We start from the raw sequence: 20,448 nt of genomic DNA on the forward strand, positions 1-20,448 counted from the left end.
ACCATTTTCAAAATTTAAAAAATATACATAAAACCAGAGGCCCGGTTCACAAAATTCGTGTACTTGGTGGGGGTCCCTCAGCCTAGACCCTCTCACAGTCCAGGACCCTTGCGGGGATGTCGGACTGCCACGGAGGTGGGAGAGGCTCCTGCCACCCTGCTGTGTTCGCCACCCGTGAGCCTGGCTTCTGGCTGAGCGGTGCTTCCCCAATGGGAGCACACTAACCACCAGGGAGCAGCTCCTGCGTTGAGCGTCTGCCGCCTGGTGGTCAGTGCGCGTCATAGCAACCGGTCGTTCCACCATTCAGTCGATTTGCGTATTAACCTTTTATTACGTAGGATGCTTAGTAAACCACTACTTTGCTAAAATATTTCTTCTAATTTTGAGTTCACCAGCAAGCTAACTTACTGCAAGTTGCTTCATTTAACACTATGTTTAGTAACCAACCAGAAGTTTCAGCACAAGGTATCTCTATAACTTTAAAGCAAAATGTAATTTAAGATGCTTACAAGACCTGGTCTTACTAGTATTTCACTCTTTCAGATTCCTTAATTGCTTGCTTTCAAAATAAATTCTAAAAAAAGTATTTTTGCTTCATAAACTAAGAGGCCTCAATGTGAAAAGTATGTGGGGTAAAAATGTAGATTTTATAGCTACATTTGGGAGCAACAAGAATACTTCAGAAAAGACCTGAGACCCTGGTAATTTACTGTTATCTGTTCTATAATTTTCCACAAAGTACTACGTTACATGCAAAGTGAACAGCCCAGCTGTCACCTTCCTGGTTTTTATAGTAGGGCAGTCAGACAATTTAATCATCCAAACTGAGACATTTCTGAGAGTGAAAGGGGGCACAATCATTAATTATGCCAGGTAACAGGTGTAAACTGGGATTATACATGGGCAATCTGAAATATATCTGTATCCTATTTAATAGTAACTTCGCCACCAAAGAATCTGATTAACTTCAATATATACCAACCAATAGTGCATATTTAGAGCTTCAATTCTTCTAAAAGTAATAAAGCAGGGTGAAAAATTAGGTTTTAATCCCTGTGCTAACTACCTTATATGTTTCTGATTTTTTTAAAATTAAATCTTTATTGTTCAGATTATTACATTGGTTCCTCTTTTTTCCCACCATACCTCCCCTCCACCCAGTTCCCACCCTCTGCCCTCACTCCCCACCCACTGTCCTCATCCATAGGTGCATGATTATTGTCCAATCTCTTCCCGGCCCCCCCAAGAATAGTCAGTCCATTCCCTTTCTATGTCCCTGATTCTATTATAATCACCAGTTCATACTGTTCATCAGATTGTTTCTGATTTTTAATAAAGTATCCCATTATGACTAGTTACATTACAAAAAATAATTCTTACCTAGCCAATTTCAAAGTGCCTTACTTAAACATTTCCTAAATGATTTTAGGAAGAGGGGTAGAAGTATTTGGACATACTTGTTGGGATACTTGCGGAAGATGTCCCTGATGACAACTATCGCTTCTTGGACCACATAATTTACTTTGGTTTGGATGAGATCAAGCAATGTGCTCACACAACGTTCTGCAGATTGCTGTGAAGAGGAACATAATAAATGAGAAGTTAGATGATCTATCCAATAATACAACCTCAATATAAAAAAATTCTGAAGCATACAGGCATATCAACTAAACTAGACTAAAAGATCAGGCACTTAAATTGACCAAGCAATCCTAGAGGCTGGGCTATCTGATGGAGATATATAGAGTTATAGATATATACAGACATATACTGACAGGTGAGTCCATTCAAATGAAAAGAATCATCTTATATATCCAGGAGAATAAAATGGGAAGAATAAGGCAAAGTAGAAGGTCTTTATCTGGAGTTCATGGGTAAGTGGAGACCAGAAAGGCAACTTTAAAACTCTTAAAATGTAATTGCCAAATTTTATATATGCATACAAGCATATTTTCCAGGGAGAGAGTCCACAGCTTTCATGGTAGTTTCAAAGTTATCTGTGATTCAAAAAACTCTTAAGAAAAACTTGCCATCTTTTGGGTTATATACCTAAAAATCTATGACCTTAGATAAACTGCAATTTCTCAGTTTATAATTCATCTATAAAATAGAACTTAATATAGTAAACTTTCATTGATAAAGGGAGTATGAAAAAATACACGACAAAATTAATATATTGAAATTGTAAGTCATAGTTTTTAAAAGGAGATGGGCTCCAGATGAGAAATTCTAAAAATCAAGAACTGGTGTGGTTCAGTGGTTGAGCATCAACCCATGAACCAAGAGGTCATGGTTCCAGTCCCAGAAACTAAAACCAGAAACATGATTAAAATGATTCCCTCTCTAGATAAGAGGAACCAGGGATAGCTACTTTTCATTAAAAATTCTTTAATATTTTAACTATGAGGTTTATTATTTTGATAAACTTTAAAAATGCATTTTAGCCCTGACTGGTTTGGCTTGGTGGATAGAACGTCGGCCTGCAGACTGAGGGATCTCAGGTTCGATTCTGGTCAAGGGCATGTACCGTGGTTGCGGGCATATCCCCAGTGGGGGTTGTGCAGGAGGCAGCTGATCGATGTTTCTCTCTCATCGAAGTTTCTAACTCTCTATCCCTCTCCCTTCCTCTCTGTAAAAGATCAATAAAATACATATTTAAAAATGCATTTTAAAGAAAGAAGTAAAGACAACACTCAGAATCCCATAACATGATCACAACTACCACCAGACACTTGCCTCCACCTTGATGGCACACCGTCCAATGGCCCGCACAGCTTTGCGAACAAAGTCAACATCCACCTCCGTGGCATATTCCTTCAGCTCTGCCAGAACCTGTTAAAAATCCAGGAAGTGAACAAACACCAAGGATTCTCAAACAGCAATTTGACAGCCTAGCTTTTTCTGAAGGCCAGACCTTAAGATCTAAGTCATTATAAACTTGAGTCTACAAAAAGTCTGACCTGAGCAATATTGGCTTGAGATGCCAAACGAATCATGATGTCCAGCTTCTCTAGTTTAACATAGATGGGATCATTATACTTCACAAAGAAGACTTTGATTTCCTGCTTTAAGATTTCAGGCCTGTGATACATAGAAACACAAGATAAGGAAGGTGAAGCATTTATAGATATTTCCTGAATCTGTATTAGTATCTAATCTATGCCTCCCTGCTCTCCTCCCACCTTACTCCCCCTCAGGAAAAGAACTCAAAAACTTCCCTTTCACCCATCTATTCAGTTCCATTTAGCAGACTAGTTTTATCCCTTAAAGAGTCAGGGGTACATGCAGTGAAAAACTGTAGAACAACAATCTGGTTCTAAACAATGACCTGAACCATATTAAGCAGGTACTAGCTAGTATGCTATTAAGAGACCCCTCAGAGAACAAACTGCATTGTAGAGAAACAACAGGCGTTTATTATAGGACTACTCCAAAATCAAATGTGAGTAGCCTCCTGACCCAGAGCAAGCTGTTAAGCCATACAACATTCTCATTTATATGCATTAAAAAGAGATTAATACTGGCCTCTTTAATATTGGTATTATTAAACTTAATTCAAAATTACAAACACTTTAATCACCAATTCACTTTTTCCCAACCTTTTCTGAACAATTAGGTTGATGTTCCTCAGGGCGACATACTGCACCTCTGGCTCCCCAGACAGCAAAGTGACAAGTGGAGGGGCCAACTTCTTCAGCAGCATATTATAGTAGTCAGAGTCCTTGGGTAACAACTCTAGAAATTTCATTAGGACTTTTACTGCTGAAAGCACCACTGCTGAGTTGGCATGAGATAGCCGGGGAGTTACCCGCTCACAGATGCTGAGGAATAAAAAAGGAAAGTTATCACCTTAAATTAAAATTTCTTTGCTCAATACAGTCTATAAGACAGTATATCAGAGCCCCATGGGCCAAGAAATTAGAGAATCAGTTAGAAAAGTCAAAGCTCCATGCGTAGGTAAAATTGTAATCCAACATTGCAGAAGCCTCATTCCCAGCAAACTACAGGCAGAGCAGGGACATCAGAAAACTTTAGGAAACCAGCAATAAGGGGTTTTCAAACTGGAAGGAAACTAGCCAATACCCCAAACACTTGAAGTTCACACCATTTACCTTCTAGTTTTATAGTCCTCTCTGTCTCCCCATATTATCCAAGGACTCCCTGCCTCAACCTACAGGAAGTCAAATTAAGCATTCTGAGAGTGATTTCATACTGACAGGTATCAACCAACTGTGGTTGAAGATTTCACTGCTAAAATGCAGTAGGAGGTGGGTTGACAAGGAAAACTACCCAACCCTTTGCCTTCAGAATAATAAGGGAATCTCTGAAAGGTTTTTTTAACAATAGTACACCATTGCAATATTCTCCCAATCTATTCCCATTCTTCTAGCCCCTACCACCCACTTCAATGCCTCATGAAATCTTGAATATTTAATTATCTGTGGATGGATCTTCAGAAATTAACCTAATTTTAATAGCTCTCAGGCAATGTAAATGGCTACTGATTATATCCAGTTAAAGATACAAGATAAATATACTGTGTTTCTTTCCCTCCCTGCTGCATCTGCTTGGCTAACTCCCTGACCTCCTTCAGGTCTTTATACAAATGCCACCTTGTCAGTTAGGCCTTCCTTGACCACCCTTTTATAAAATATGGCTCATCCCAATGCCCAGCATATCTTAAGATCTCTTCCCTACTTTATCTTTTTCATCAACACTTATCATCTGACATATGATATTTATCTTTATTTCTGCGCCATCCCTCAGAATGAGTGTTCTACGAGGGCTATGATTTATCTGTCCACTGTTGTATCTTTAGGGCCTGTAACAGTGCCTAGTACATAACTTGGGCTATATTTCCTGAGTGAATGAATGAATAAGTGTGAGATGTCAATGACCAACAGAAAATAAATTCTATGTAAAGTTCTTTCCAGAAGATATCTGTTCTTCTAATGATTGAAATAAACTACTAGGGTGAACTTTAGCTACTAAATTCAGAGGGAACAATTTCCCAGACAAGCAAAGAGCACTTATGTTATAGAAACTTGAGCTTCAGCCAGGCAAGGAAGGTTCTTATCTACCATATTAAAATATGTCAACTTAATAAAGAGCCAACATTTCTTCAGAAGAGCCAACATTTCTTCAAAAGATTGCGAGTTTAGCCCTGGCTGATTTGGCTCAGTGGATAGAGCATCGGCCTGAGAACTGAAGGGTACCAGGTTCAATTCTGGTCAAGGGCATGTGCCCGAGTTGCGGGCTTGATCCCAATGGGGGGTGTGCAGGAGGCAGCCGATCAGTGGTTCTCTCTCATCATTGATGTTTCTATCTCTCCCTCCCTCTCCCTACCTCTCTGAAATTAATAAAAATGTATATACATTAAATTAAAAAAAAGATTGCGAGGTAAATTCCAGTCAGGGCACATGCATGGGTTGAGGGTTCAATTTCCAGTTGGGGTGTGTATCGGAGGCAAGCAATTGATCTCTTTCTCTCCCTTTCTCCTCTCCCTCCCTCCCCCTTCCCCTATCTCTAAAATCAATGTACAATTTCTGATAGTCAAAGAAAATTTGAAACACTACAGTGGCCAAGGGCTGAGCAGAATAATCCAGGTGTGCCTCCCAAAGTTTCCAAATTCAGACTGACATGATTTCTATAGTAATGGAAGACATATATTTTGCTGGCTCCAACACACTTTCTCTAGTACTGAATTATAGACACAGCTCAACTCAATAACTAGTATAAAGCCAATTACTATGTATCTGATCGAATAAAAAATTTGTCACTACAGTGAGAGATACTCACAAACCTTTCTTTGTCATATGGCCTTAGAACTGTTGTATGGGAGATGTAAGGCGATGATGATATAGCACAGCGTAACTATACTGTTCAAACAAGAAATGAAAAACACACATCTCTTAGAAAGAACTATTTTTGCATGGTTTACTCCACTACCTAAAATGTTCCTAAAAATCTGGTAAGAAAATACCATGGGGATAGCAGTATCTATCCCATAAGCCACTGATCTTCAACATATTAGTCTTTTATTCTAATATAAACACTAGAACTTATTAAATCAGTCAAGACTCCCAGATACTATCCAGAATACCAGACTGACCTCTGAGCCTCCCGGTCATCTTTAGGGTTGTAATTGGACAGGCAGTCCAGGATGAAAATCTGGCCCCATTCAGTACACTCATTCAGGGCTGTTAGCAGCTTATTAATGTTCTGTGGGTTCAGATCGAGTAAGTTGCTGTTTGGGTGAGATTCACTGATTTCAGATAATGCTGCTACAGCATTAGCCACCACCTGGGAAAGAAGAAGATATTACCTTTATTTACCAAGAACAGTACAACCATAGACAACTATAATCTCTCAATCACAAACCTCAAGTCATTCCTGAATGTTTTACCTAGTCTATTAGAAATAGATAAACTACTTTTAAAACATATATTAAACCTCCAATGATGGCATATACAGCTTCCTAGTGATCAGACAACCCAGAATTAAAACAATTAATATATTAGCAGAAAGTCATACATAACTTACTATTAAAACATTAACAGTATTAGTAGTACTCAAAACTATCAATAGAATCAAGACATGAACAGATAAAAAAAAGCAGTGAAGTTTCAATATAAAACACATAATTTTATAGATGAATGGGTATGCATGTATTGGGGGGAGGGGAAAGTGGTGGGGAGATGACACCATCAATCATATCACAAGTCTTAGAGCAAGAAAGTTTGAACTTGAAACCGTAGATCCCTATCTATATATATAATCTATATATAAAAGGCTAATATGCAAATTGTCCCCGCAGGAGTTTGACCAGCAGACGGGGAGTTCTATCGCTCGCTATGACATGCACTGACCACCAGGGGGCAGCGTGGAACAAAGGGGGGCCCCGGCCAGCAGCTGGGGAAGGGAGGCCCAGGCCAGCAGCCGGAAGACCCCGATCGGCCCTGATTGCTGACCAGGCCTAGGGACCCTACCCATGCACGAATTTCATGCACCAGACCTCTAGTTATATGATACTGGGAGGCACATAATCTCTGTGAAATCTAGTTTCCCCATCTGAAAACTAGGGAAAATTTAATCTACGTCCCAGCTTAGCTTTAGTTTGAGGATAAAATCAGATGACATACATATAAATTCTTTCTACAAAGCCTTATGCAAAATAAAGGTGGTAAAATTACCATAATTTATCAGTTGCAGAGTTTTCACATATACATCTCTGAATTGGAATGCATTTTATAATCAACGGTACATCAAATTAATGTAAAGTATTTTTCTCTCTTGGTAATGCAGAAAATAATAAAGCATCTTAGAATCAATGAAATATGGTATCTCAAATTTATCCTTCTTTCAGGCAGTATGATAAATAAAAAATTGCTACTGAGTAAAAGAAAGTACACTTGTATCCTGGTTACAGATATGGGATTTCATATTAGTTGAAACAAAAAAGGTAAAACACTCTACCAAACTTATAGATATTTCACATATAAAAAATAACTAACAAAAAGAATAACTAACAAATCTACAACCAATGAATGTAATTTAAAACTTGCAAACACACCCACCCAAATCAAAGACTATACTATGGCCCCATGCAAGTAAATTTAAAACCACATTTTACAGTGAGGATCCCAGTTGTGATAAAAAATGAGTAAGATAAGGCTCCATATAAATATTCTGTAAGTATAGGTGAGATATTATAGGAGATAGCACCTTCAGTAATTATATATATTGAAAAGATTATCTAGAACAATGGTTCTCAACCTGTGGGTCGCGACACCTTTGGCAGTCGAACGACCCTTTCACAGGGGTCGCCTAAGACCATCCTGCATATCAGATATTTACATTACGATTCATAACAGTAGCAACATTACAGTTATGAAGTAGCAACAAAAATAATTTTATGGTTGGGTCACAACATGAGGAACTGTATTTAAAGGGCCAAAAGGTTGAGAACCACTGCTCTAGAATGTCAATTCATTGTTAATTCTTACTAAAGTCCCTGGTAAAAATTTGAGAAACTAAGAGCTGTACATTATCCTTTTACTAGCAAGAGAAGAAACCTAATAGGCATGATTTAGCCATTGATTTTAATATCCACATTATCTGGATAGTCTGTAGATTATTCCAGGATATGATTTTACCTAGAAGATAAAATCTAGAGAGTATAATTTTTTAATCAAGTAATAATACCCTTGTGATAATATCCATTATTATGTTAAGGATAATGACACCACAAAGGGAATCATCTTCATCTATAATTTAGTGATCAGAATAAAATTCAAAGATGAAAAAGCAAAGGCTCATTTGATAAGTATGATTAAGGATATAATATTTTACTGGTAGTAAAACCAATCGGGAAGAATTATCTAGTCCACCTACTGCTGCATGGTGGCATGTATAAGGCTCTTTTCTGACTTAATTTTTGTTTGCTACCTCCACCATCAAACAGGGGATTTAGTGAAAAATAAAAGGCATAAAGAGTGAAATAATCCCCTCCATCATCTCAGTGCTTTACATACAGGGAAAAGATATTTTATTTCCCATGTACAATACACTTGATAGGCCTGATTATAGTTAAAAGGATCAAAATACACTGGAAGCCCTGGCTGGTTTGGCTCAGTGGATAGAGTGTCGGCCTGTGGACTAAGAGGTCCCAGGTTCAATTCCGGTCGGGGGCATGTGCCTTGGTTGCGGGCACATCCCCGGTTGGGGGTGTGCAGGGGGCAGCTGATCGATGTTTCTCTCTCATCAATGTTTCTGGCTCTCTATCCCTCTCCCTTCCTCTCTGTAAAAAATCAATGAAATATATAAAAAAAAAATATCACCGGAAGACCAAATGCCTGTTTTTGTCTACTGCTGCCAACAAATGTCTAGCCTTAGTTTCCAGTTGTCCAAAATAAACATCCTACTACAACTTACTATTTCTGCTAGTCAAATCTTTCTAATGTTAAAAACAAAAAAGTTAAATATGAGGTATGTTAATAGGAAATGTAGAGGAAAGGGTGAGAATTGGGGGAATTAAAAACATTGGGGAGACCAAAAAAAAAAAAGAAAAAAGAAAAAAAAGAAGAAAAAAATGTACGGGCCACCAAAAAAAGAAAAAAAGAAAAAAAGAAGAAAAAAAACACATTGGGGAGAGCCCTGGCTGTGTGGCTCAGCTGGCTGGAACGTTGTCCTGTACACCAAAAGACGGCAGGTTTGATTTCCCAACAGGGCATATGCCTGGGTTACAGGTTCAACCCCGGGATGAGGCACATGTGGGAGGCAACAATCGATGTTTTGATGTTCTTTTTCCTCTCTCTTTCTCTCTCTTTCTCTCAAAAACACACACACACTCTATCTCAAACACACACAAACTTAAAAAAACAACAACATTGGAGAGGAAAGAGAACAGAAGGATGCTGAACAGAATGAACAATTAGAATTCCTTTGTTATTGTCACAGGCTATTATTATAAATTAAACCAAGTGTACACTGCAGCTAATGAAGTATATATTCTGGTGGTTAAACAGGCAATTTTCACTTATTATCACATTAAAACAAAAGAAGGAAATAGGAAAAAGTCACTCTAATTAAAAGATCCAGCAAGATCAGATTATCTATAATAAAAGCATAATATGCAAATCGACCAAACAACTGAACAGCAGAACGACCATCCAGACGACCATGCTATGACATGCACTGGCGCCAGGCCAGCCAAGGCGGGTATGATACGATTGGTCGGGGGGCCTACGTGATCACCCCAAAGAGGGAGGCCTAGGCCATCCTCTGAGTGGCGACTGATCACGGAGCCCCGTCAGGGCACATGCCCGGGTTGCAGGCTTGATCCCTGGTGTGGGGCATACAGGAGGCAGCCTGTATTCTCTCTCATCATTGATGTTTCTAACTCTCTCTCCTTCTCCCTTCCTCTCTGAAATCAATTTAAAATAAAATAAAATAAATTTAAAAGAAGGTTATATCTCTCTCACTTGAACCATCACATATTACATTTTTCATGAATTTGAACTAACACATGTAACATTTTTCACTCTAGAAACTTGGTATTTCTTAAAAAACACTGCCATGAAGAGAACAATGGCCTTTTAATTATAAACTCATAAAAATTAGAGTTCCCAAGAAAGAAAGGGTTTCTAAATAAAGTTTTGTATTAAAAAATGAATTTATAAGGTTTCTTGAGTTTTATCAATATGTTAGCTGCTTTATAAAAAGCTGACATCTAGCTTTAGCTGGTTTGGCTCAGTGGATGGAGCGTTGGCCTGCGGACTGGAGGGTCCCGGGTTTGATTCCGGTCGAGGGCACATGCCTGGGTTGCAGGCTTGACCCCCAGTAGGGGGTGTGCAGGAGGCAGCTGATCAATGATTCTCATCATTGATGTTTCTCTCTCCCTGTCCCTTCCTCTCTGCAATCAAGAAAAAAAAAAAGTTGACATTTAGGCTACAAAAGAACACATCCATAGGGTCAAAAATATGTATTTTTAAAATTCATCTAACTTGTCAATTATGGTAAATTCTGTTCTTTGGGGGACTGCAACTAAACATTCCTCCTCCCCATTATATCCCACTCCACCTAGACCTACTATAATATGTCTACTTTATAGATTCAGATGTTAAAAACATGTCTTTCCCTGCCTTAACTAAGAGAATTTGACAATTCCATTCAATTTGTTAGTTCCTTATAGACTCTTGGAATCTGAATTTTTTAAGGTAAGCAATTTGTGTTTTTACTTACTCGATACTATACTTACTAGAGTTAAACAAAGAGATAAAATATAATAATAGGCAAAATGTATTGAACACTTACTATGTCCCATTAATCCTTACAGCAACTCTGAGGTAGTTGCTATCAAAATCCACCTATTACAGATAAGAAAACAGGCTTTTAAAATGAATTTATAAGTATAGGATTAGAAAAATTCAGTGATTTGCTTAGTCAACACAGCCTGAAAAGGATAGTGCTTGAATATGAACTCAAGTTCTATATGTGATTCCAGTGTCTGAGTACTAATCCTTCCGCATTCAGCATTTAAGAAGTTCTGAGAGCTGTGCACTTAAACTGAGGGAAAGGAAAGAAAAATCAGAGTTGGGAGAGGACCCTATAATCACATTATTTCCAGGCAAAGGCAACATACAGATTTACACAAGCAGGAAAATTTATTCTTCTACTTCATGTATTTCAGAAATAATCAAATCCTGATAGCACCCAGAAGCAAGATTTACTATCTCTCTATATAAAATCCTAATATGCAAACAGACCGAACAGTGGAACAACCAGCCAGTTGCTATCATGTGCACTGACCATTAGGGGGCATGCGTGGAACATGGCGGGCGTCAGCTGCTGCGAGATAGTGAAGCAGGTGAGCGGGGGCGCCAGTCGCTATCACTGGGACAAGCCTCTGGTGGTTACTGAAAATTCCTTGCTCCCGCGACCTGCAGTCCTGCCTGGCGCTTGCCCCTGCTGCTGGTACCGGCCCCTCTCTCACCTGCTACCAGCGCTGGAGCCCCCACCTGCACCCTCTGCTGGTGCCTGGTGCCAGTTGCCGGCCCTGATCGCACTCCTCAGGGCTTCTCCACCTCTCCATGCTCCTGAGAGGCCATCGGGGCCAGCGGCCACCTCTCACTCCTGCTGCCAGCGATGGCCATGCTCACGCCCACCATCAGTGGGTGCAAAGGGGCTGATGCCGTTAGTGAATGGCAGTGGCGGCGGTAGGAGCGGGGCCGATGACAGACAGGGGACCAGGGGCCGTGGTGGGAGGGGCTAAGTGGGGCTCGGAGGAGGAGCCAAGACTCGCCCCTGTGCCCACCTCAGCCTCACGGCCCACAGTTCCTTTCAAGGTGCACGAATTCATACACTAGGCCCCTAAGTCTAGCTATAAAATCTTATTTATAAGCTATCTCTATCTTAATTCAGAAATTCTGAGGACATAAATTTGGCCTCATATTTTCAAAAAGGAGCAAGCTGAAGTGGTAGATATGGTTAGAATAAAAATGATCCTGTATAAAGAACTCTAGAGGAAATGTAGACATACACACTAGGAGTGGAGTATCACAGATAGAAGCTCCTTTATGAGAAATCTCTCCAATTCCCTTGTCTCTGATTTTCATTCTGCATTCTAGTTTCACTCTTTTCATAGTCCCAGAACCCAGGAAAGACATCACCTTCCAGTACAGTGACTTCCTCCTATTAACTAAATTACTACTTAGACTCTAAGAGGATTTTCATTTCTGGCAGTGACATTCAAGTGTACACACTCTGAACAGATTAATGCTTCAGTTTTCCCATTCAATGTATAATCCTTTTGGTTGGTGTCCCTGAAGACCTGAATATAATGAAAGCAGAAGAATTGACCAAAACTATTAGAATGAATATATAGTTTCATCCTATGGTTTACATATTTTTTTCCTCCTAAAAATCAGCAACAGTTTGGAACCTCACTTTCTCCTTTAGGGAATTGTCTCAAGTGACATGTTAAAGAACAGAGCAAGATGTTACTTGTTCAACAAGTGAAAATATGTATTTTTTTACTAATTCAGTTTGTGGGCAGCGCTCAGAGTGATGGAAGCAGAACTGAGAAGGTTTAGAAGACAAAAGGGGAGAAGTCCCGAAGCCACAGGGACTCAGGAGAACTGAACTCACAAACAATAAGCAAAGCACCTGTGGTGGAGCTGTCAAGCCTCTGGACTGGCAGAGTCTAGCATAAATACGTTAAGTTGGAATACTTCAAAATGCCTCTCCGAGAGAAATGAGGAACCATAGTAAAGAGAGAAAACCCTAATGTATGGGCAAACAACTAGAGAAATATCACCATCACTCCAGAGTACATTTTTCTTGCAAATATAAACTTAGTGAGAGAAAATATTTTAAATTCTGACATCATGTGAGTTATCTTCCTGCAGCTACAAAGTGTTTCTTCATTCTGGGTTTACTTTCAAAATATCGAACTAATAAAATCTGCACCTGAAAATAGTTTGTGGTTTTTTTAATCCTCACCCAAGTACATGTTTTTACTGATTTGAGAGAGAGAGGAAGGGAAAAAGAGAAAAACATCGATGTGAAAGAGAAACTTCAATCAGTTGTCTCCTGTATGCACTCCGACCAGGGACTGAACCCATAACCTAGGTATGTGCCCTAATCAAAACTCGAACCCACAATCTTTTGGTGTTCTGGACAACCTTTCAACGAACTGAGCCACCCAGCCAGGACTCCAAATAGTTTAGGTCTAATTTCCCCAGAAAAGATTTTACTATGTGAATGTATACAAATATCAAAGGAACCAGAATCTTTTAAATTAATACTGTAGCAATAATTTTAACCTTTGCCATTAGGTAACAGTAGCAGCAGTGCTCCTCTCATGTGCTCCCACAAGCCAGGTCCTTTAGTAGGCGCTTTTTATGCAACAGCTCAATTAATACGTCCCAAAACTATCTAAGATGGTTGCCCTCAACTGTACAGAAAGAAAATGAGGCTTAAGGAAGTTAAGCGAGGACTTAACAGAGTGAAAATTTTTACTTCAAAGTCTGTCTTTTTTCTTTCAAATTGCATCTCACTAAAAATCAGCTTTAAAGTATAAATGATAAAACAGCTGCAGGAAAATAAGATATGTGTGATCACCCAAAACAGCAAGTGAAAAAATAATAAAATTCTATTACTTGTAACAAGGTACACTACACCCTTAGGAATCAGCCTGGCGCTCGACATAACCCCAAGAGTAGTCACATCTTGATTAACATTTTACTCTTAAGATTTCAAAGTCATTTCTGCAGATGTTCTAATGCTATGGCATCTAGGATGCCCTTCTGAAGTGAGCTACAAGAAAACTACCAAGGCAGAACCCCCTAGAACAGTGGTTCTCAACCTGTGTGTCGCGACCCCTTTGGGGGTCAAACGACCCTTTCACAGGGGTCGCCTAAAACCATCGGAAAACACATATATAATTACATAGTTTTTGTGATTAATCACTATGCTTTAATTATGTTCAATTTGTAAGAATGAAAATACATCCTGCATATCAGATATTTACATTACGATTCATAATAGTAGCAAAATTACAGTTATGAAGTAGCAACGAAAATAATTTTATGGTTGGGGGTCACCACAACATGAGGAACTGTATTAAAGGGTCGCGGCATTAGGAAGGTTGAGAACCACTGTCCTAGAAGCATTCATTTCTTTTGTAGAAGATTCTAATATTTTCTGGTACAGTGCTGCCCCCATGTGGAGCAACTTCTGAAAAAAGAGTGGAACAAAACTACCTTTTTAAAAAATTAATCCTCACCTAAAGATATTTTTCCATTGATTTTTAGGGACAGTGGAAGGTAGGTAGGGGAAGAGAGACAGAAACTTCAATGTGAGAGTCACGTCGACTGGTTGCCTCTTTTAAGCACCCCAACCCACCAGGATCTGGGATTAAACCTGAAACCCAGGAACGTGCCCTTGATCAGGAATTGACCCAAGACCTTTTGGTGAATAGGCCAGTGCTCTAACCAATGAGAAACACCAGCCAAGGCCTGCTCCACATTCTTAGCCCCATTGGATATTTAACAACTTTCCACAGGGTACATGATATCATGCTCATCTAGATGCCCAAATCTTCTCATTTGTCCTCAGGTAGAAAATTTCAAAAATGGTTGCTCAGGGTGAATCAAAAGCAGTGTCAAAACCACAACTTGGTACCAGCTAAACATTTTATAAAACAGATACTATTGCCTTATAAATTTATTTCTTTGTGGAATTTTTTAAAAAGTAACACATGGTATTGCTTGAGGGGAAAAAAGGCAGGGTTCAATCAGAATTCTAATACTGGTGGTGATACCCTAGCAGAAGTCATACACATACACACCCACACCCACTTCCATGCCTAGGCGGTGATTGAAAGATTCCTGATCGCAGTACCACAGTACTTTTAAAAAATGTGATTGCTTCACCCTTTGACTTTGATACTGAATTTAATGGATAATGAGCAGAAGCCAAGGCTACTCAAAGAATAAGATAAATCATATGAAATGTCAAAACAAAAATCTGAGCAAGTAATTTGCAAATGAGAGACAATGTCTATTTCAAGGCAAATTCCAACTCTCTATTTCAAAAAGTTAAAAAAATATATTCGGAGGTTATCTATTGATTAACTCATAATGTTACTCACCTCCTAGTAAATACTGCATTAGGAAAAAAGGGAAGAGAAAATGGCTATATTCCTTCATCATCTTGTACTGATATTTAGAAATAATACAAATGAGCTTCAGTCACTAGCAGAGTCAACGTACTACTTGAGACTTGGCTCCCCATTATATAGGCAAAGTTTAAAATGTCAATAAGAAAAATAAAAGGTCCACAAACTTTTAAGGTGTTAAGTTACATTCTGGCTGCCAAACATTTAAAACATAATCATGAATTATATATGCACAGACAATAGGGTGGTGAAGGCCTGGGGCAGGGGGCGGACTAGAAGGACTCGATGGGGAAGCGGGGGGGGTGGGGGGGGACGGAAGGAGGACATATGTAATACTTTCAACAATAAAGATTAAAAAAAAAAAAAGAACATAATCAAGTTGGCTAAAAAGAATCTTGTCGCCCAGCCAGCGTGGCTCAGTGGTTCAGTGCCAACCTATAAACCAAGAGGTCACGGTTCGATTCTCGGTCAGGACACATGCCTGGGTTGCAGGCTTGATCCCCAGTGTGGCATGCAGGAGGCAGCCAATCAATGATTCTCTCTCATCATTGATGTTCCTATCTCTCCCTCTCCCTCTCCCTTTCTCAGTTCAATTTAAAAAAACAAAAACAAAACATATTTTAAAGAATCTTGTCCTGGATTTCTCCTACAGAAGAATGCATTATAATAATTAGGCAATAAAGATAACTTTGATTGTTTCTATTCCCACACCACCACAAAATACCACAAACATCTATCTGAAAAAATAATGTTTAAATATTTGATATAAATTCAATGTAAAACCTCAAGAAAATGATGAAAAGACTGGTTTGTTTCTAGGCCAGCAATTTTCAACCCTTTTCATATCATGACACACATAAACTAATCACCTAAATTCTGTGGCACACCAAAAAATATGTTTTTTGCCAATCTGATAAAAAAAATAAAGGTATAATTGTGGATTCATTCACAATGGACAGCTACTGTTGTGTTAGCTATTATCATTTATTTTTATTTGACAATCTAAAGGAAAAGAGGTCAGTGCTCTGACAAAATAGTCAGATACTGCATGTTGTAAAAATTCTTGTAGCATACCAGTTGAAAATCACTGTTCTAAACATATACAGGGGTAAGTATGATACAAAGGTTTGCTTTAAGACTCTTGTATTTTAAGTACTTGGTTTTCACCTCGGAAACACCAAGGGTGTGAGACAGACAAATCTGTGGGACACACAGAAGTTATGCTCCCCACAGCTAACCTATGGTTCAATGTCCCAAAGGTAAGATTTGTTTTAAACATACTTTTTAAAGTAACTCATTTTCAATACTGCTCTTTTATAAAAGCAGAAGTTTATTACCATTGGATTTGAATCTGCTATGAGATCCCGCAGAGAATCCAGAAATCCCTGATCTTCCACCATTTGGGCATTGATATCATGGAGTTTTGCCACGCAGACTGCTGCTGTTTTCCGAACATAGGGATCTTCATCCTTCAAGCACTTTCGGAGGGGCTCACAGAGATATTCTGTGATCTTGTCCACTCGGATGCATCCCATGGTTCTAACTGCCAAGGCCCGAATCAGAGGATTGGGATCTTCACAGTCCTATAACAGACAATCCTTAACAACTATAGGTATACATGGTGACTGAAAGTAAACAGTCTAGTTTGTATAAGCCATAAAAGAATATTCATGAATGCAAGCTTCCAGTTACTCTACATCAGAATCCAAATCTCCCATGCTATTCCTTTCCTTTCCTAAGTACAAATCTTAGTTGCCTATAAGAATCTAGGCTAGCAATTCATTTAACTGTTTTATATACACAATGAAGAAATGCCCAGGAGTCGTTGAGGGCTAAGCAAAAGCCTAGTGAGCTGGAGTTATTTGTGAACCAGCCCTAAAAATAAGAGGCCTTTTGGCTTGTATTCCGGTAGGGGGAGGGAGGAGAAAATGAGGAATTGGAAAGATGAGTCCCATTCCACAGTCAGTCTGCAAATAGCAAGTAGGGAGAAAAAGGAGCATGGCCTACCGCCAAGAAAGCAGAGTACAGAAGCTGGCGTGGGTTATGCTAAAGTAAGTTCCTGGGTTAAGCTGCAGAAGGCCCTCTGACATAATTAACATACATTCTCCTTTATTAGCAAGTGCTCTTCTAAATACGGTACAAATAAAACACTCAGTAAGGAACATTCCTTAAATTGCCCTACTTTAAAAAATTTCTTTAAACATTATAAACCTATATGTGTGCTAATTTCAAAAATGTACACTAGCCCTAGCTGGTTTGGCTCAGTGGATAGAGCATCAGCCTGCAGACTGAAAGGTCCCAGGTTCGATTCCGGTCAAGGGCACATGCCCAGGTTGCAGGCTTGATCCCCAGTAGGGGGTGTGCAGGAGGCAGCTGATCAATGATTCTCTCTCATCACTAATGTTTCTTTCTCTCTCCCACCCCTCTCTCCCTTCCTCTCTGAAATCAATAAAAAATATATTTTAGAAAAATAAAATAAACAAAATAGTAGTAGCACCTCCTGTGGTTTCCACTACTTATGACCTGTAAGCATAATTTCTACAAAGATAAAACAGGTTACTGATACTACAATAATATGCCCACCCTATGTCAGCCTTGAAGGCTTTGTCAGTTCACAAAACACTGAGGTTCCACCTGGTTTTCTTCTCCCATCTGACAAGGATGTACCAAGCCCAGCTAACAGAAGGCTCACCATATGGTCTGAATTGGATGACAAACGTTGGCATACAGAATGCCTAAAACATGAACATTCCTAGTCACTGCCAGTACTTCTCTAGAGGCTCTCTTCTGGAACAGAAGTTGCTTATTTGCAATGCAGACACTATCTATCTGCAGACACTAAATATCAAGAGATACTTCTGAAGAGGTTACTTAACGTAGAAGGGACTGCTCTTGAGTCCTTTAAGTTACCTTCACAAAGCTGTTGACAGCCATAATGGCCATGTCTGGCTGACTCTTGGCATAGTTCATCAAGTAGAGATACACCAGCTTCTTTAGTTCCAGGTTGTCAGTCTGCATACAGTTCACTACATCTGGAAAGAGAGAGCTGAAAAGAGAGTAGAATAGAGAAAGGAAAGGTGAACAGACAGAGCCAATCTGTTAAATAAAACATGAAAAAAATTAGCCTCATTTTACAAATAATTTGATGTAAAGACAAATATTCCCACAGTGATAATTATTATTACAGAAATGAATTATTAAACAAATTATAGTATTGGTCAATTCAACTATCACTCTGCTATAAATCCTAAGTAAAACTGCATTTATTCCCTGCAAGTACATGGTGGTGAGGAATACAATGACTACTGTTACAGTTTGGCACCACTGCCTTGATTCATGCTACCACACCAGCAGTGCAAATACTAACACAATGAAAAAGACTAATAACACCTAAGTATTATTGTAAGAATAGCTTTGACCTCATGGACCCTCTGATGGGTTCTTGGGAATCCTCAGGAGCCTGCAGACCATCCTTACTTATCTCCGAATGGTATTGTTAAATTGCAGAAAGTAAAACAAAATAATTTTTAAGAACTGATTTTGTTAACACTGATTTTTATCTTGAATTCAGGAATTGAATGTAAAGTTGTAAAGTTGAGGGCACTGGCTTGAGCCAGTTAAAGAGCATATGTGCTTCTGCTTCTCAGTATATTTTTATCAACTTCTCAAGCTACCTCAGCAACAGATTTGTAACTGTGCCAGCTCTCAGGAGGGTTTATGCTAGATCTGCCTGCAACAAAAATCAAACTGATTTCCCTCTTCTAAAAACACAAAACAAAATAAAACAAACCAACTTAAGTCACAGAATTAATATAAAAGCAACTATATTTTCTGATGATGTTTTCAGGGACAAACCCATTCTTATGGGGTCTATGATTATAGTAATTTTAAGTGAAAAGCAGTGAAAGCCATAAAATAGGGTCTGGGTCTAAAGTAGGCCAATGGTAGGAGTGCCTACCCTTACCTCACATCCTTCCCCACAGTCATAGCAGCAATCACTTTCTTCACAGCCTCCTTCCGCTTTTCTTTCTTTTCATTGTTGAGTTCAGCCTTTAATTCAAAGATTTCTCCTAGAAAAGAAGAGAGCAAAATGGATGAATTCCCAGGACCAGAGATCTAAAGCAGAATACTGTGTTATATAATTAAGTAACACCATGAAAGTTGCCCAGAGGTTTAAAAATTATAGGACAGGTACAATTCAAATCCTTAGAATATTAACTAACCTATTCATTGGGACACCATCTTTCAGGTTATGGCCAGAAAGGAAGATGCAATCCAGATCTTAGGAGGCATAGGAATGGGAAAAAGTAAATCTCACGCTATCTTACTACAATGGGGTGAAGATGGAATCTGAGGAATGTTCTTCCATCAGAATTTCAACGTTCTGGAGGAAAAATAAATGTAGGCAGGAAAAAGGTTCACAAATCAGTGTTTTCAAACCCAAAAGACTCCAGATATCATCTCATTCACCTATTCTTAACTTCACAGATAAAGAACTGAGGCTCAAAGATTTCAGAGTGAGTGACAGAGTGTCTCCTGAATCCAGAGGTTCTCAGCATTGGCCACACACTATTATCTGGGAAATATTTAAAAATAATAATGCTCAGGCTCTACTTTGGACCAAATAAATCAGAATGTCAAGAATTCTTACGTTCATATTTTCAAAGTTCCCCTAAGTGATTCTAATGCACAAACACAGTTGAAAAGCACTGCTTTCCTCTACTTAGTACTTTAAGAAGTAATGGGAGCCCTGGCTGGTTTGGCTCAGTGGATAGAGCATCGGCCTGCGGACTGAAGGGTCCCAGGTTCGATTCCAGTCAAGTACACATGCCCAGGTTGCAGGTTAGATCCCCAGTGGGGGGGCATGCAGAAGGCAGCCAAGCAATGATTCTCTCTCATCATTGACATTTCTATCTCTCTCTCCCTCTCTGAAAGCAATAAAAATATATTAAAAAAAGAAGTTAATGGGAGGGTAGGAGGATTGAGCAAAAAAGAGAAAGAGCTCATGAACACAGACAACTGTGGTGATTGGAGGTGGGTGGAGGTGGAAGAGGGTAAAGGGGGGATAAATGGTGATAGAAAAGTAAAATAAGGAGAAACCAAGATGGCGGCATAGGTAAACACCGGAGTTTGCTGCCTCGAACAACCACTTTAAAAATACAACTAAAAGACTGAACGGACATCAACCAGAACCACAGGAAGGCTGGCTGAGGAGAGACTCTTCAACTAGAAGGAAAAACAACAGCATTACGAGGCCCAGAGGAGGC

The 20,448-nt window shown here is 39.2% G+C and overlaps 1 protein-coding gene across 3 annotated transcripts in view; it reads right to left on the bottom strand.

Annotated features, from left to right (window-relative positions):
• The window catches only part of AP2B1 (adaptor related protein complex 2 subunit beta 1), a 103,074-nt gene that overhangs the window by 69,081 nt on the left and 13,545 nt on the right, over positions 1 to 20,448 (bottom strand). For all 3 annotated transcript variants that reach the window (XM_070394887.1, XM_070394884.1, XM_070394886.1), the window contains exons 3-10: positions 19,146 to 19,251; positions 18,092 to 18,227; positions 16,519 to 16,764; positions 6,113 to 6,303; positions 3,600 to 3,821; positions 2,961 to 3,081; positions 2,737 to 2,832; positions 1,458 to 1,573 (exon numbers count right to left, since the gene is read on the bottom strand). In XM_070394887.1, coding sequence (XP_070250988.1) covers positions 1,458 to 1,573; positions 2,737 to 2,832; positions 2,961 to 3,081; positions 3,600 to 3,821; positions 6,113 to 6,303; positions 16,519 to 16,764; positions 18,092 to 18,227; positions 19,146 to 19,251 — 1,234 coding nt within the window. The remainder of the gene's footprint in view (positions 1 to 1,457; positions 1,574 to 2,736; positions 2,833 to 2,960; positions 3,082 to 3,599; positions 3,822 to 6,112; positions 6,304 to 16,518; positions 16,765 to 18,091; positions 18,228 to 19,145; positions 19,252 to 20,448) is intronic.

This window comes from Myotis yumanensis, unplaced genomic scaffold (assembly GCF_028538775.1).
Source record: "Myotis yumanensis isolate MYYU_CA2020_CCGP unplaced genomic scaffold, mMyoYum1.0.hap1 SCAF_16, whole genome shotgun sequence".
Lineage (NCBI taxonomy): Eukaryota > Metazoa > Chordata > Mammalia > Chiroptera > Vespertilionidae > Myotis > Myotis yumanensis.